Below are 17463 nucleotides of genomic sequence, written 5' to 3' on the forward strand. Positions count from 1 at the left end.
TTCCTGCTTAAGTCTGTGGTTGTGGCAGATTAGCTTGTGAGCTACTCAGTAAACTAAAATCACCGCAGCCCTATTCTAGCTTTCCAAAAGCACAAACCCTCCTTGCCAAGGGCTCTTGTTCTCTTTGGAAGTGGCTGTCACCCTCCAGCCTGCCAAGTAAGTCATCCGCTGGTGCCTCCGTGTTTCCTCTTCATGTGCTGTCTCGAAGTGAGTAACTTGACGAGGAACTACTTATAGGGTGTGTTTTTTTTTACAAGGAATTTTTATAGTTATGCCCAATTAAGTTTGTTGGGTTTTTGTAGTACAAATACTTACTTTCCGGAAACTTTCTTACCTTACTCTGTCTTCAGCATTTAGGTAGAGATTAGTGCAGTCTTTCCCCTTCAGCTTATTTGATTTTTATTCCCCAAACAGTAATTTATTTATTTATGGTGTAGAATCATATTGCATGTTCCCGCCTTAGCCTTCTGTAAGCTCACTGAGAGAGTGCGCTCAGTTTCTGTCTGCAGTCATGGCGTGGCTAACTCCCCCCGGGGGAAGTCCACAGAGCCTGCCGGGCTGCTGTGCTCGGTTTTAGATAAGAGCCCTTTACAAACTAAACATTACCATTAACAAACATTAAACTAAAATTTCAGTATAAAACATAAATCGAAAGAATCTTTCCCTTTTCTTTCTTTCTTTTTTTTTTTTAAGGAATTGTTGCCTTATAAATGAGTTTTAGGCATTAGGGTATTTTGTTAGGGCCCTCTAGAAGCCATTGTCGTTGCTGCCTGGAGTGGACGCATTGTCCTGGAAGAGAAGGAAGAAGAGTAGTTGCACCCAGTGTCAGAAATCCTCCTATGTTTAAAAAAAACTTATTTATTTACTTTCTGTGACAGAGAAAGGGACAGATAGGGACAGACAGGCAGGGAGAGAGATGAGAAGCATCAATTCTTCGTTGCAGCACCTTAGTTTTTTATTGATTGCTTTCTTATATGTGCCTTGACGGGGGGGGGGGCGGCTCCAGCAGAGTGAGTGACCCCTTGCTCAAGCCGGTGACATTAGGCTCAAGCCAGCAACCCTGTACTCAAGTGGTGAACCCATGCTCAAGCTGGTGACCTCAGGGTTTCGAACCTGGGTCCTCTGTGTCCCAGACCAATGCTCTATCCACTGCGCCACTGCCCGGTCTGGCCGAAATCCTCATGTTTTTGAAGTCCTTTAGAGAATCTACACAAAAGCTTTGATCTAGCTATCTTTGCATTTTCTTGGGTTAAACAGGCTTTTTTTTAAAGCCCTATATTCGGGATGATTTCTCTATGATTTATCTAATTTTGTTATTTTAGAGTTTTAAAAATTGTAAGAGTATTTTCATGCCTTTTCGGCCACATTGCACTCTAAACCTCTTAACTGTCTTGAGCACCAAATTAATATTGATTAATAGGAGAAGAAAAATGAATTCCAAATGACACATAACTGACTTATGCTCAGGTTGTATAGTAAAAAGTCCTTTGCAAGTTGGAGGACCCTGCACTACTCCTGCTTAGTGTTCACCTCAATGAGATGGAAACAGAGACAGTGTCTGTAAGGAAAGGTTAATGTATTCACTGATTGATGATCAGTATTTCAAATACGGGTGCTGAGTTTTACATATTCTGACAAAGTAACACCAGTCCCTGCTCTTTAAAGTAGCGTTCACGTAATCGTTTTCGTTCTGTCCTGAATTCGTTTTGCTTCCCCCCAGAGGATGTCCTGAGTAAAGACGCCGGGGAGTGTGCAATATGCCTGGAGGACCTGCAGCAGGGGGACACGATCGCACGCCTGCCGTGCCTGTGCATCTACCACAAAGGGTGAGTCTGTCCCGCTGACCCAGGGGGTTGGAGTGAAGGTCTTCCTCAGAGTGTCAGTGTAATTAAAACCCCGAAAAACTGAAAAGTTGATCAATTTGACTATATTAAAATTTAAAACTTTCTATTGATTGATTGATTGCATTCACATAGATTCTAGTGTCTCCCTGAATAAATTTAAAACTTCCTTGTGTTACAATATTGTGCAAAAGTAAAGAACTAGACTTCAGACTAAGAATTTTTTTCAATACACACGCAGCAGAGGTTTGGTACCTGAAACAATACTCTTTTTCAGTGACTTTCTATGCAGCTAGCTGATTGCAGTTGGTAGATGGGAGGATGGTGACAGTGTCACGAATGACGTGGTCTTCCTGGCTCGTCCACAGTATTTCTGAGCACATGAGTGTTTTGCCCCATCAGATGGAAGCATGTGTGGAAGACCCTGAAGACCCCATTCTCTGAGCGGTCTTGGCTCTGCTCAGTGAGCCCCTGGGCTGTGTTCTGGAACTGCTTGCTTGCTTCATAGTTCTCACGTTCTGTGCCGTGGCTCGTGTCCACATCCGCCAGCAGTATCCGTCCTTCCTCAGTTCTCTTCCTGTCAGGTTAACTGCACCCTTCTTACAGATCCTATATGTACATGGTATTTTATTTGTTTGGAACACACATCTTTGTTCTAGTTACAAGGTTGCATTGTTTTGGTTGTCTGCTTTTATCCTGTGTTTTTCCTGTAAATCCTGTTTTATTACATGATTTTGTAGAAAGCAAGTGCCATCAGAAATGTGTGTATCATATTAGAGTTGAAATATCTGGATAACTTCCTACAGATTTTTTTTTTAAGACAAATCAAAATTAAAAATTTGGCAAAAATTCTTAACAGGTCAGAGAAAGGGAACCCCAAATGGCCAGGAAACATACAACTATAAGTTGGTAGCCTTGGCAGATTGCTCTCTAATAGCTGGATTCTGTACATATCCTGTCCTACACCTCAGTGATTCCAGGCTAAGGGTCTGCCCAGGGGGACTCCTGCTTCAGTGCTCTAGGACCGGGGTACTCCTCAGTGTGTGCAGGTCCAGGGGGAGGGCGGAGCTTCTGCCAGAACATAAATCAGTATAATGCTGTCTTCACTGAGGAAGTCATCCGATGATTTTTTTTTTTAATTTTTAATTAAAACTGGGTGTTTAGTGGCAAAATAAGCCTCTTGTCTCCCTGAGGACTAGCAATAAACAGCTTGTAGATTAGCACTGTGTCTGTGGACAACACTGCACTGAGCCATGTCATCTTGGAAAGTGTCTGTCAGTAAAAGAATGGATACATAAATTGTAGTGTGCTTATATAGTGGAGTACTGTCTGCAATGAAGATGTAAAAACCAGAGCCCTACTCATTAACAGTTGCAAATCTCAAATTGATTTTACAAAGCAGAAGAAATGTACTTTATGGTAGCATTTATATAAAATTTAAGACCTGGAAACAGTACTATATGTTGTTTTGAAATATGCACATACATAATTACAGAATAAGAAAACTACCTAAGAATGAAAAGCACCAAATTCAGGACAGTGATTTTTTTGGCTGGTGTTAGGAGAAGCGAATATAATGTTTAAAGAATGTGGGTTGATAGCAATTTATGTTAGAAGAAGCTGTAGTTTTTAGTGATTACTTTCTCAAGATGAGGCAAAATTACATGGTTGTAAAATAAGTTCCCACTTTCCAAATCGTAGAAGTACGGAGAACTGTTAACACATCTAGAGGGTTTTGTTCAGTTCTCAGTACTTGGTTTTCAGAGATGCTCTGGTAGACCAGGGACCTCGAGACCCAAGTGAGGAGGGCAGAGAGCAGCCTGAACAATGTCATAGCTGTTAGATCAGGCACGTTTGTTTAGACAACAAAAGTGTCCTAAGTATTTCAAAGATTACCATGTGGCTGAGATACTTGATCTTTGTTCCTTTTAATTTCATCCAGCGTTTTAGCTGCTCTATCAGCCTGTTAGGACACGAGAATGATAAGTACTAATTTTGCCCTTCCGCGTATTAGCCAAGCTGTCTTGCTCTGTGGCTCCTGCAAACCTGACGTGTGTCAACAAGGAAAATGTTAAACAGTTTGAATCCTGCTTGGGTAACATCCTAACTGTTGGGCAAGGCCTGGAGTTTCTCATCAGCCACAGAGAAGTGGAGCTTTCTGCAGTAATGGGCGTGTTCTGTATCCCTCCTGTCCAGGAGAGGAGCCACTAGCCGTGGGGCTGCTGAGCACTGAAATGTGGCTAATGTGACTGAGGAGCTGCAGTTTTCGTTCATTAAACCTTAATGAATTTAAGTTTAAACAGCCACATGTGGCATGTGCCTGCTATGTGGAACAGTGCAGGTCTACATGAGCGTAATTATGTACACTTCTAATAAAATCATGAAACATTTCATAAATGCGAGTGGGTGGTAATACACTCATTTGTGTATACATGTGTATTGCAGGGTGGAGAAGAATTAAAATCAGTATTTAATACATATAAATATGGTATTTTAAAATGTGCTGTGGTATTGGATATGAACAGGTTGATATCTGCATAAATGCATAACTATTTTGAAGAGAGGTAGCTTTCCAGATTTGTCATTTGATTCGAATACGTCTTGGTAAATTGGCTGTTCTTTAGGTAATCTTTCTATAATGGTTGTCATTTAAACTTGAAAGCACTTTATAAGATATTTTGCAAAGATTATTTTGTTAACTTGCTTAGAATAATCAAAATGTAATAAACACATCATTATCTTTTACTTATATATATACCAAATGCAATAATTTAAAATACTTAATTTTTCGCCTAACCGGGCGGTGGCGCAATGGATCGAGTGTCAGACTGGGATGCGGAGGGCCCAGGTTCGAGACCCCGAGGTTGCCAGCTTGAGTGCGGGCTCATCTGGTTTGAGCAAAGCTCAACAGCTTGGACCCAAGGTCGCTGGCTCGAGCAAGGGGTTACTCCAGGGGTAGTTAACCTTTTTATACCTACTGCCCACTTTTGTATCTCTGTTAGTAGTAAAATTTTCTAACCACCCACTAGTTCCACAGTAATGGTGATTTATAAAGTAGGGAAGTAACTTTACTTTATAAAATTTATAAGGCAGAGTTTACAGCAAGTTAAAGCATATAATAATAACTACTTACCAAGTACTTTATGTCGGATTTTCACTAAGTTTGGCAGAATAAATCTTTATAAAACAACTTACTATAGTTAAATCTATCTTTTTATTTATACTTTGGTTGCTCTGCTACCGCCCACCATGAAAGCTGGAACGCCCACTAGTGGGCGGTAGGGACCAGGTTGACTACCACTGGTCGGTCTGCTGAAGGCCCGCGGTCAAGGCACATATGAGAAAGCAATCAATGAACAACTAAGGTGTCACAGCGAAAAATTGATGACTGATGCTTCTCATCTCTCTTCATTCCTGTCTGTCCCTATCTATCCCTCTCTCTGACTCTCTCTCTGTCTCTGTAAAAATAAATAAATAAATAAAATACTTAATTTTTCTTTTGCAAAAATATATTCAAGTTAAGAAGTAAGCATTTTATTGTGGCTGTATGATGTAAATAATTAAACATAAGTGTCTCACTTGTCTGGTTTTATTCTTTTCTAGCTGCATAGATGAATGGTTTGAAGTAAATAGATCTTGCCCTGAGCACCCTTCAGATTAAGCATCAGCTTCCTGTTTTGTAGGTAATTCTTTCTCTTTCTGTTTTATTTCTTTTAAACGTGTTATCTAAATTATACATTCTTAGCTACCATTTTCATTCAGTCATTCATTCATAGAGAGAGAGAGAGAGAGAGAGAGTGTGTGTGTGTGTGTGTATGTGTGTGTTCATTCGTTCCAAACATTGTGTTAGACTACTCTGTGGGAAACTAATGTTAAAAGGTACATAAAAAGTAACTTTATTGAGTAATTTTTACATTCTTGCTACTTTTAATACACATTAGCATATTTAATTTTTTATTTAATACTTTATAAAAGAAAACATGGAGTGCATATCATGACTCCATTTTACCAGTGAGAAATCTGAGGGTGAAAGGTCCCAGGACTTTAAGGAGCAGGTTGCACCAGCAGTCCAAGGTCATGCAGTAAACAGTCAGCTTTTACACTGTCACTCGTGGCTTCCCAGGTGTGTTCTTAGGTAATGTAATATTACCATTCTAATCATTATAGTTAGTATTTATATTGCATTCTTATGCAGGCCTTGTTGAAGCATTTTACATCTATTAATAACCGTATCTGGTTGTTATAACAACACTTTGAGCTCAATACTCCTAATTATTCTCATTATGCAGAGGAGGAAATTAAAAAACTTAACTTTAAGAAATTAAGAAACTACACAGAAGTTAAGAAACTTAACTTTTCAGGGTCACATAGCCAGTTCCTGGTAGAGCTCGAATTTGAATCCAGGCATTCTGGTTCCAAAGATTGGGGTCTTAGCTGTTTTGCTGTTAGTAGGTAGGAGCATTTTCTTCAAAAAGTTGCGTCATAGATTTATTAGTTTAATTTTATCTTCCACCTTTGCATCCTCAGCTTATAATATAGTACCCACCTATATAGTAGGCAAAAAAAAAAATTTTTTTTTTTAAGAATTGCATTTAAACCAAGTACAAGTTTGTTTTGCTCTGCTGATTTAGTGGATTTATGACTGCATTATCTGAAAATATTTCAGGAATTAAATAACCTCACCTAACTATTGCCTTCTTTCATACTCCATGAAGTGAATTCATTGGCATCATTTCACTTTGAAAAAATAGTTAATTGCTATCTTATATATAGGAAAAGCTTTTTTGACAAGACTTACAGAAATGAAATAAAGTACTGGTTAGCCAGCCTGGAACTGTCTCAGAAGTTGTTGAAATCTCTGTGTTCCGAGACTGAAGACGTCAGTGACAGCAGTCTTTTCTGAGTGTCTAGGCCTGAAGGCCGGGAGCTAGAGGAGACAGGATCCTGAGGTCTGATTCTGTGTCCCTCCCATTTCCTTTTGTTTCAGTAATTCCTGGTATTGAATTTGAGGTTTTGAATTAATAAATATATTCAAGGAGTTCTGTTGCTCTCATGAGGGTAATGTAACAGCAGCAGATTAGAGTGTTGACCAGGGAGGCCTGAGGGGTAGGCGTGCTCTGGGGACATGGTAGGCTTTGTTTCAGACCCTGCAGTCAAGTGAGTGTCACAGTAAAGGGGGTCACACACATTTTTTGGTTTCCCAGTGTATATGTTAAGTTTATATCGCACTGTAGTCTATTAAGTGTGCAGTAACTTATATTCTTAAAAAAACCAAACACACATCCTTAATAATACTTTATTGCCAAAAATTGCTAGCCATCACCTGAGCTTTCAGCGAGGGCTTTTGCTGGTGGAGTGTCTTGCATCTATGATAAGGGAGCTAACTCATTGCGGTGGCAGCTGCAGTTCCTTAAAAATAAGGCAGCCAGTAAAGTTTGCTGTGTCCACTGACTGTTCGTGATCAGTCCCTCAGCAGTCTGCAACACTGTTTGATAGCATTTCACTCACAATAGAACTTCTTTCAAAATTGGAATCATCAGTCCTCTCACACCCTGCCCATGTTATCAACTAAATTTCTGTAATCTTTGAAGTCCTTTGCTGCCGTTTCAACAGCCCTCACATGTCTCCCCAGGAGTAGTTTTCATCTCAGGAAACTGCTTTCTTTGCTCATCCATCGGAAGTAATTCCTCACCTGTTAAAGATTTATCGTGAAATTACAACTCAGTCTCATCCTCAAGCTTTGCGTCTAATTCTGGTTCCCTCGCTGTTTTCCCCCTGCAGCCACTTCCTCCCCTGAACCCCTGAACCCTCAGAACCCTCCCTGACAGTTGGAATCAGCTTCTTCCAAACTCCTGTCAGTATTGCTATTTTGCCTTCCCATGAAGCAGTGATGTTCTTAACGGCATCTATAGTGGTGAATAAGGATTCACCAGAAGGGTTTCAATTCACTTTGCCCAAATCCATCAGATTCGGAAGGACTGGCAGATGGAGCCTTATGACATGTATTTCTTGAGTAAGACTTGAAAGTCAAAATTAGTCTTGATCCCTGAGCTGCAGAATGGATGCTGTGTTAATAGCATGAAAAACAACATTAATCTTATTGTCCATCTCCATTAGCTGTCTTGGGTGACCAGGGGCACTGTCAGTGAGTAGTACTGTTTTGAAAGGAATCTTTATTTCTGAGCAGTAAGTCTCAACGGTGGGCTTAAAATATGCTATAAACAGATGTGCTGTCATCCAGACCTAGTTGTTCCATTGATGGAGCAGGGGCAGAATAGATTTAGCATAATTCTTAAGGGTCCTAGGATTTTCAGGATGGTCAGTGAGCATGAGCCCCTCACAAGAGAGTCAGCTTGTCCTTTGAAGCTTTGAAGCCAGGCATTAACTTTCTTCTCTAGCTATGAAACTCCTAGATGGTATCTATAAGGCTGTTTCTTCACTGCAGCTCTGTTGGAGAGGGAGCCACCTTCTCTAATCATCTCGCGGGAGCCTCTGAGAACCTGCTGGGGCTTCTCCATCAGCACCTGCTGCTGTGCCTTGCACTTGGCTGTCATGGAGACGGCGTCTTCCCTCCAACCTCAGGAACCTCTGATGGCTTCCACCTCGGCAGCTTCCTCCCCTCTCTCAGCCTTCATGGAGTGGGAGAGAGTCAGGGCCTTGCTCTGACTAGGGCTTGGCTCGGGAGTGTGGCTGGCTTGATATTCTCTCCGGACCACTAGCACTTTGTCCAGACTGGCAGGAAGGCAGTTCCGTGCTCTTATCATCTGCGTTCTCTGGAGGGAGCAGCACTTGGTTTCCTTCGGGAGCTTTTCCTTTGCGCTCCCGGCTGGGCTGACTGGTGCGGGCTTCCTCGCGGCCTGTCTCAGCCTTCTCCGGGCCTTCCTCACTGATCCTTTCTGGCTTCTGCATTAGTGAGAGCTGTGACTCGCCCTTTTACCTGAGCGCCCTGAGGCACTGTAGGGTTATTAATTGGCTAAATTGCAATATTGTTGTGTCTTGGAGAATAGGGAGGTCTGAGGTCAGGGAGCGAGACTGGGGAAGAGGCAGTGGCTGGAGCAGTCAGAACACACAACATCTGTCAGGCTCATTGTCTTACATGGGTGTGGTTTGTGGCGTCCCAAAACAGTTACCATAGTCACATCAAAGATCACTGGTCCCAGGTCATCATAACAAATGCAGTAATAAAGAGAAAGTTTGAAATACTGCGAGAATTACCAAAATGCAACACAGAGACATGAAGTGAACAGATGCTGCTGGAAAAATGGTTCCAGCAGACTTGTTGACACAGGTTGCTGTGGACCTTCAGTTTTTAAAAGCAGTTTCTGTAGCACAGTAAAGTGCAGTGTGCTTGTAACTGAATAGCAGCTGCAGCAAGTGAAATAAGAAATGCAACATTAAATGAGACCTCTGTTGCCTTGGCCAGATAGCTCAGTTGATTGGAGCATTGTCCCAATATGCAGAGGTCGGGGGTTCGATCCTGGGTCAGGGCACGTACAGGAACAGATCGATGATTCTGTCTCACCTCCTTTCCTCTCTCGCTAAAATCAATGTTTTAAAAGATAAACGGGACTTCTGTTTTAATAACAGTAAGGCTCTGATGTGAAGTGTGAAGGCCTCGGTAGACGGTGGGTACTCTACGACTGTCAGCTTTGAGCCTTTTCCTGTGAGCTGGTTCAGCTCCTGCCGTGGCACGTTGCAGTCTGGGGTGGGGTCAGTGTGCGATGCGGGACAAGTGTCTGAGAGCGGTGTTTTGATTAGATGTGTACACAGTTTTTTATTTCACTGTGACAGGGTTTTTTGAAGGAGAGAATGTTTTGGAATATCTTCAGTGTCACCTTACGTCTGGGCCAATAAATTAAAGCTGTGGCTAAAATTATATAAGCATTTTAAGAGAAGTACTATAAACCAATGCTAATAAAATGAAGTTTTTATCTTAGGATTTTACATGCCAGGATAATATGTCAAAGTCCTTCACCTGTAGATGAAATTTTGTCCTTTAGAGTCAATAAACTTTTATATAAGATGGAAATCATGGTATAAAATTTTTAATTTCATGGTCTGATCAATTAAATTCTTCCTTTCACATCACAGTGAGCTGAGTGGGGTGTGGGACGTGCACTCCTCGCAGGCAGTGCCCGCCTGCTGGTCTCAGACAGCATTCCGTGGCCCCTACCATACATGTCAGAGGCTGCTTTTTCTTTCTCTGCTTTGTACACAGACCTGAGAGTGTGGCAGCTGCTCTCAGAAGTGTGAATCGACGTAGTCAGTCTGTAAGGTTCTCCAAGTGCCATTTTCAGAACCTATAGGCATAAAAATCTTGACGATTTCACGTGTTTGCTTCTGCTCTGCCGTTATGTGTCATATGATAAACTCCTCTTTGTCTCTGTTGCTGTTCCAGATTAATAGTGTATGGGTTTAAAGAGGAGTCAGTGTTGTTAAAACATTTTTTTAAAGGCAACATTTAAAAAAAATTAAATAATAATAATAGATAAAAAAGGCAACATGTAGCAACAAATGCAGCATTTCTGGTAGTCTTCAGGATAAGAATGTCATAACCCAAAATAGAGATACATGAATATCTAAGGGGTTGATTAGTTATGAAATTGTTTACTATTTTTAATTTGAGATGTTTAGTTATTTGGGAAGAAGTTAGTAAGTTGGGGGGGTGTATTTTCTGTATTCTGGTATAACTATTATATAGTAATGATTTTTTTTTTATGTTTTAAGCTTTGATTTGTCTTTCTGTGTCCTTGGTCTTTTCTTTTGCAGAACACTAATTTTATGAGTTTTTAGACTAGTAAGCACGTGTATGAAAATTTACGGTAACTAAAGCAATGTTCATGGGGAAATGAATGTTGTGTTCTGATTTTTATTAACTAGATGGACCACTGCTTAAACTAAAATGTATCTGCTTTTACACAGGTTTTCTTCCCTTCTCAAGATGCTTGAAAAACCAACAGGTTATGAGGATCTGTCTCTGGAAAAACAGAAAACGCAGGCATACTCAGCAGAAATCTCAGTTCTGTGCAACCTAGTCAAGCAGAGACGGACAATCATAGGGGAAGCCCGCTGTGGAGAGGACATTTGCCACAGAACTCAGTGTACCAAACAGGACAGAGGGACTTACAGGGATTTTGAAAATGCTGCACATCCCTTAATAGTCATCCACATAGGTAATACTGAGAAACGTTTTGTATTCAGACGCCAAAGTTAACTGATTTAAAAGTTGATTTACTTTTTATTAAGTTCTTTAGAGCTGCACAGCCAGCGTTTTGATTTGTTGTGTTTTTTAGTTTGGGGGTCTGTTTATTTTCCCCAACACGATGTTTCTGCATTCATCTGTTCTTCAATTGAAGACTGCATAATTTACTTCCTATAAATTTAAATCTTAAATGTGAAACCAAGAAATGTAATCAAGCAGTAAACATTTTGAGTGTAGACCACAATCTCAAGTTCTTCTGTTATTTTCCCCCAAGGGTGGAAAGTATACTTCTACATAGGAAAGCTAAAATATGTTAACATTTTAAATTAAAAGCTTAACATTACCAGAATGCAGTCCAAAGAGTAAATCAGGTTACATAATTACATTTTAATTAATTAAATCTCAGATTGTCTACTGAATTACAGTTTATTAAGTGTGTTATTTCCTCTTGAATAAAACTGCTCGACAGCTAATCAGCAATGAACCATCTTGCAGCTATGCAACTTCAAGAAAAATACAGATTACCAGTTTTAAGTGCTACCAGCTATAATAACTTTGTTTTAACGGGTATTTTTGTTTGTTCTTTTCATGTAATTATTTTATTGTGCTTTGTATCTCCAGGCAGTTTTCCCACATTTGGGTAAAATGTTTTAGCAGGTTGTAAGCTTAATAACTTAGGAAAAGGGTAAAATAAAAATCTTCTGGAGTGGAATTTGGAATGATTTGAGGAACTTTTATATACTTTTAAAAATCAGAATTCAATTGGGATGCCAGATTTATAGCAATTTGCATCTTTAATTTTCCAGATAATCTGGAGTTTAGTGTTTGATAAATGATTTTTTAAAGCAAATATGAAGATTTTGTTAATTTATAATTTATTATTGTGTTATTACTGTAATTGAAAATGTTATAGAACTTTTAAATTTAGTCTTGTTTAGGAAGGAGTGTATTAAGCAAAATCATGTGAATAGATATTCCCACAAAATACATCTGAATGGTTAAAAAATACTGGAAAAGAGCTATTAGGGCTACAATACTGAATGTTCTCTTTTTTTTAATGTCAAAAATACCGATAAACAGGTTCCTGTTGCAACGTGGGAAACTGTTGTCAGTGAGCATTAAGCAGCGCGCGTCCTCGCTGCACCGGGAAGGCGCACCTGCTGTCCTTGTTCTAAGCCTTCTCTAGTGGGTCTCAGTATTTGGTTCTCTATTTCATGCTGCTACTCCTAATTCTCTCAAATTTTTCTCTATTGCTTCTGTTTCATTTTTTTTTAAGGGCATGTACAGGAGCAACTGTTGCTACCCAGAAAGATTTGTGTATTACAAACAATTAGAAGGGTTTTTAATTGCTTCCTGTGTGATTCTAGACGAGATAACATTTTCCGTGAAGTGATGCTGTGAAATCCCTTTTGTTATGCTGCATTTGATAAAAGGATCCCAAACCTCCATTTTGACAGCTGATGGCACAATTTCATAGGTGCTTTTTTAACCAGTTTTCCCTCAAGAAAAATATTCTTTCTTTAAATTTTTTTCTGTTATGAAATATACTGCTCACAAAAATTAGAGGATATTCAAAATGAATATGAAGCTATAAAATATCCCCCAGTTTTTGTGAGCAGTGTATTAATATGAATCTTTAAGTTCACTTTCCATCAATCTTGTCGCGCACTCAGCCCTGTTCCGCTGATCAGGGTTCCCAACTCCCGCGGCTGCTGCTACGGCAAGGCACTCGGAGCCTGCGGCTTAAGGCGAGCTCAGTGTTTGTCACCGGCACTCGGAGCCAGTGGGTTAAGGCGGGCTCAGTGTTTGTCACCGGCACTCGGAACCCCCAGGTTAAGGCGGGCTCAGTGTTTGTTGCTGGCACTCGGAGCCCCCGGTTAAGGCGGGCTCAGTGTTTGTCACCGGCGCTCGGAGCCCTCAGAGCCCGCTGGTTAAGGCGGGCTCAGTGTTTGTCGGTGTCCAGTACAAATGGATTATTCTACTTGTCTAGAACAGTATTTACTTAAATCTGTTTATAGCAATCCCTTTCTTATTAAAACTTACAGAAGTTAGCATTTTTTACTTTAAATTCAGTCTCCATTAATGACTTCCTAAAAAGAACTGAGAAATTGAAATGGAAATGTTTTTTAAAAGCCCAGATGCTCCAGTTTTTATTCAAAGTCACTATTTAGGAAAATGTTATAAGTTATAATATTTGTAAATCTGTATGTGGACACTGGATAGTTTAAGTAGGACATAAAGTCATAACTAGATATTTAAATATGTAGCTGAAACTACTGACAGCTGAATATTATGGACACAAAGATTGAAAGCCTAGGTCATCAAATTGGTCATAGCTTTCTAGAATCTGTGTAAATACTTGTTTTCAAATAAGATCACACTTGTGAATATAGAAAGCAATATGTTCTAAAATTTAACTGTAGAGCTCCTCTTTTCTTCATAACAGATTTATTGCCAGTTTTGACTCCTCCTCTTTCTTTGATCTGCCCCTCCCACTGAATGTATGAGATAGCAAAATTAATGTTTTACTTTTGGCTTTTTGCCAGATAAATAGACTAAGTAAGAAAATTAATTCATGTGTTTCAGATCTGGTTATAAATCAGATATAGATTGTGTTTTAAGAGCATGGTTTATGATTGAAATATAAATAATGGTTTTCATAACTGGTTTTTTTGTGATAGCTGAAACAACATTTTAAAACACTTGGTCTTAACTATTACATACTAATAGGTGTTAATTTCTTTTAAATGTTACACAATTACTTCACCCACTAAATATTATTGCGACATAGCCCCAAAATGCCTGAGGGGCACCCTCACCCTATTTGTAGTATGTGTTTCAAAAAGATTTCAATTCAATGAATTATTGAAAATGACAGATTCTTTTTCAAAGCTTATTTTACTTTCTAGAGTTGAGTACAGTGACGTGTAAGAGCAATCATTTAAATAAACGTAATTATACCAAGACATAGGGGTATTTATTTAAATGAAAAAAATGTAAATTCAGTGTAAATATTGCCCAATTATCTTTATTAATGTGGAGAGTGGAAGAAGGGAAATTTCCAAACTATAAACTACATTCAAACAAAGCATGAAACTCTTTTAAAACTCAAGAGTAATTGACTTTACCATCTGATTGACATCCACATTATGCATTGATAATAGTATCAAAATCATCTTACTTATACGCAAAGGAGGTTGCCATATAAATTTGATAATGGGAACTTTGTAAAACGACACAAAGGTAAATGTTGCTTATTAAATATGAGTACTCTTTGTTACTTGCAGGAAGTCTTCTAGTTCATTTGGCTATTTTCTTGCAATTGGATTTCTCCTGTGGTGAACTTGGTACATATTAACAATGGGTGGTTAAATGTGAAGTGTCCCTTGTTCTTGTACAGATAATTTCTAAGTAAAAAAAGTTTTGGCATGCCAGTATTTTGTCTTTGGCCCATTCTACTTTTTTTCTGATAATTCTTAATGTTTTCTTTGCTGTATTGGGAATAACAGTAGTTAAATTAAATGTTTTACTATCTACTTTTCATCTCAAATGAGATCATTCATTCTGAAACTAAATTGTCACTTGGTTTTCTTCAGAGGAAGTTGCTAGTTGGTATACTCTGGGTAGTTTTTATTCAGGAAGAGCTAGTGAATTTTTTTTTTTTTTTGTAATGAGCTACCCAGATAATACTTTGAGTTCCTACCATGTCCTGTGAATTCTGCGCTTAAGGTAGGGAACTGTGTGTTCTTTTTAAATCACAGAATTGCTGTGTTGAATGGGAAATACCTGGTATTTCAAGTCAGGTGATTCTCTGTGGAAAGTAAAAGGCATTAAAGAAAACCAGATATGTTAGTATTTATGAAAATTCAGTATTACTATACTTAGAGGAGTTGGCATATTTTCAGATGTTTAAGCTATCATTAGTTTTAGACCAATGGCTAAGATAGACTCTTGGCTACTTGTTTATGAAGATGCAAAGAGCAGCATGGCATAAACTCACATCCCAGAATAAATGAAAAACAAAAACAAAAGTGGTCTTATACTCTCTATTAACTGACATTGTACTTCTTTGCTCCGCCCTGGACTGCGGGGCACCTGTCAGGACCCCAGTCTCATAATAGAGTGACTGATGTCTTCAAGTGCTAGATTCTCACGCTTGCTTTTTTGATTGGACGTGTTGAAGTTGTTAGGTACTGATGATTTATGTTTTTAAACTTATATTTCTGCTCCTGCCTTATGTAGGCATCTTGAAAAGGTTTCATTATTAGTCAGTAGCATTTGAGCATCTGTATGTGAACGACACAGCCAGCAGGCATGTTAGAGGGATGCAAAAGAGATTTCGGAATTGTATTATGATATTGATCTTTATTACTGCAGAAGTTCATTACATTTTATTTCTTTGCAATGACTATATGAGTTTATTTACTTGAAAATCAAGGTAATAATATTTACCTCTATTGCTTTGTTCATGGTTTCCCGAACTCTTCTGTAATACCTTTTAATTTTCTCGATTAAAAAGGATTTTTCTGTTAAATAAGTTAACAAAAACATCAATCATAAGAAATACAGAAAATGTACTAGGAACAACTTGTATTGGTATGTTCTTAACTAAAATGGAGCAATTCGTTATTGATATTTTTAATAAATGAAGCTTCTAAATAATCTTTCCAACTTCTCCTGTTATTTAGAAGTAGAATATGAGAGAAGAATGTTTTCAAGGATATTTGTCCTTTCTGCCCTTATGTCTAGAAGTTGACAGTATGTTACAGTAGAACTGAGAATTACCTAAATGCCGAAAGGTTACCATGAATTAACTAATGTCACAGTTTCTCTGTTTTTGTATACATGTTATCACAAAATTGAATACAAAGTGTTAGTTAAAATTTCCTAATAGCTTAAGAAACAACTTTGTGGTGGCAATGCATAAAAAGCTCTTTCTTCATTACCTTACCAGTATGTAAAGGTATACTTTGAAATTTCTGTTGTAAAACCTATTTGTACATTTTGTAACTGAAATGTGATTGGAGAACTATTAAGTTTTGTGGAGAGAAGGTCTGTCAGTATATCATCATGATTTTTAAAATTCAGATTATATTTAGTAACATTCCATTATGTTTCAAAAAGTAATCAATCTTTATGTTTATGATGTAACAAATACTGAGTTTGCAGCTTGTGGTTAAGAATATGGATTCTGCCTGGAGCCAGACTGCCTGGTTTTGCCATTTCTGCGCCATTGGGTGAGATACTTAATTTCTCTGTGCCTCGCCTTTGCCTATAACAAGAGGTAATACTACTGCCTACCTCAAGGTTGTTGTGAGGATTAAATGGGAAAGTACACGTATGTATGCACCAGACACATAGTAAGCATCTAAAATGTTAGTGTTGTTACAAACAATAAAAGTATTTGTGCCCATCTATGAATAACTAATCTTTGTTATTCTCTCCAGTCAGGAGGTGTAGGACTGGACCTTGATTTCGGCTTCTCCAGCAGGTACTGCTGGTGTGACCAGCTTCCCCCCAGGGAGCAATACTCTGTCCTTAAGACCTAACCCTTCAAGGCCCTGGCCGGTTGCTCAGTGGTAGAGCATCGGCCTGGCGTGCAGAGGTCCCGGGTTCGATTCCCGTCCAGGGCACACAGGAGAAGCGCCCATCTGCTTCTCCACCCCTCCCCCTCTCCTTCCTCTCTGATTCTCTCTTCCCCTCCTGCAGCCGAGGCTCCATTGGAGCAAAGATGGCCCGGGCGCTGGGATGGCTCCTTGGCCACTGCCCCAGGCGCTAGAGTGGCTCTGGTCGCGACAGAGCGAGGCCCCGGAGGGACAGAGCATCGCCCCCTGGTGGGCGTGCTGGGTGGATCCTGGTCGGGCGCATGCGGGAGTCTGTCTGACTGTCTCTCCCCGTTTCCAGCTTCAGAAAAATACAAAAGAAAAAAAAACCAAAACAACAAAAAAAGACCTAACCCTTCAAGATGTGACCCAAGTGTCCCTGGGAGTTGTCCTGATATGCCTGATATGTCTGAAATGAAGATCTAGGGCCTAGAGCCTAGACCTTACCTGATGTGTTTAAGAAACCTACATATAATAGATGACATTGTGAGTTCTGATCTCCCCTCTTGCTAACATCTAGAGATTTATTATTCTGGCAGTTGTACATTAAGCACTACTTGGTTCTGTGGACTGTTATGGACTGAGAAGATTGAAGTCAAAGATAGCTGCCCTCTAGGAGCTAATCTTTAATGGGTGAAGCACACGGGCCAGCAAGCCTATAATAACACTCAGTGCTGTGGCAGACATGTGCACAGAGTGTGGTGGAGGCAGTAAGTCGGCCATTAAATCCAGACTTGGCAAGAGAATGATTAAGTCTCGAGGAACAAACAGATCGTAGCTCTGGGGGATGTGGATGAAAGGACTTGAGTGGGAAGTT

The 17463-nt window shown here is 39.4% G+C and overlaps 1 protein-coding gene across 1 annotated transcript in view; it reads left to right on the forward strand.

The window, feature by feature from the left end:
• ZNRF2 (zinc and ring finger 2) overlaps nucleotides 1–10900 on the forward strand; it is a 77799-nt gene extending 66899 nt beyond the window's left edge. Inside the window, 3 exon segments of the mRNA XM_066240211.1 lie at nucleotides 1721–1826; nucleotides 5445–5520; nucleotides 10764–10900. Coding sequence (XP_066096308.1) covers nucleotides 1721–1826; nucleotides 5445–5502 — 164 coding nt within the window. The 3' untranslated portion in view covers nucleotides 5503–5520; nucleotides 10764–10900.
• Nucleotides 10901–17463: the final 6563 nt, after the last annotated feature.

The sequence above is a fragment of the Saccopteryx bilineata genome, chromosome 7 (assembly GCF_036850765.1).
Source record: "Saccopteryx bilineata isolate mSacBil1 chromosome 7, mSacBil1_pri_phased_curated, whole genome shotgun sequence".
Taxonomy (NCBI): Eukaryota; Metazoa; Chordata; class Mammalia; order Chiroptera; family Emballonuridae; genus Saccopteryx; species Saccopteryx bilineata.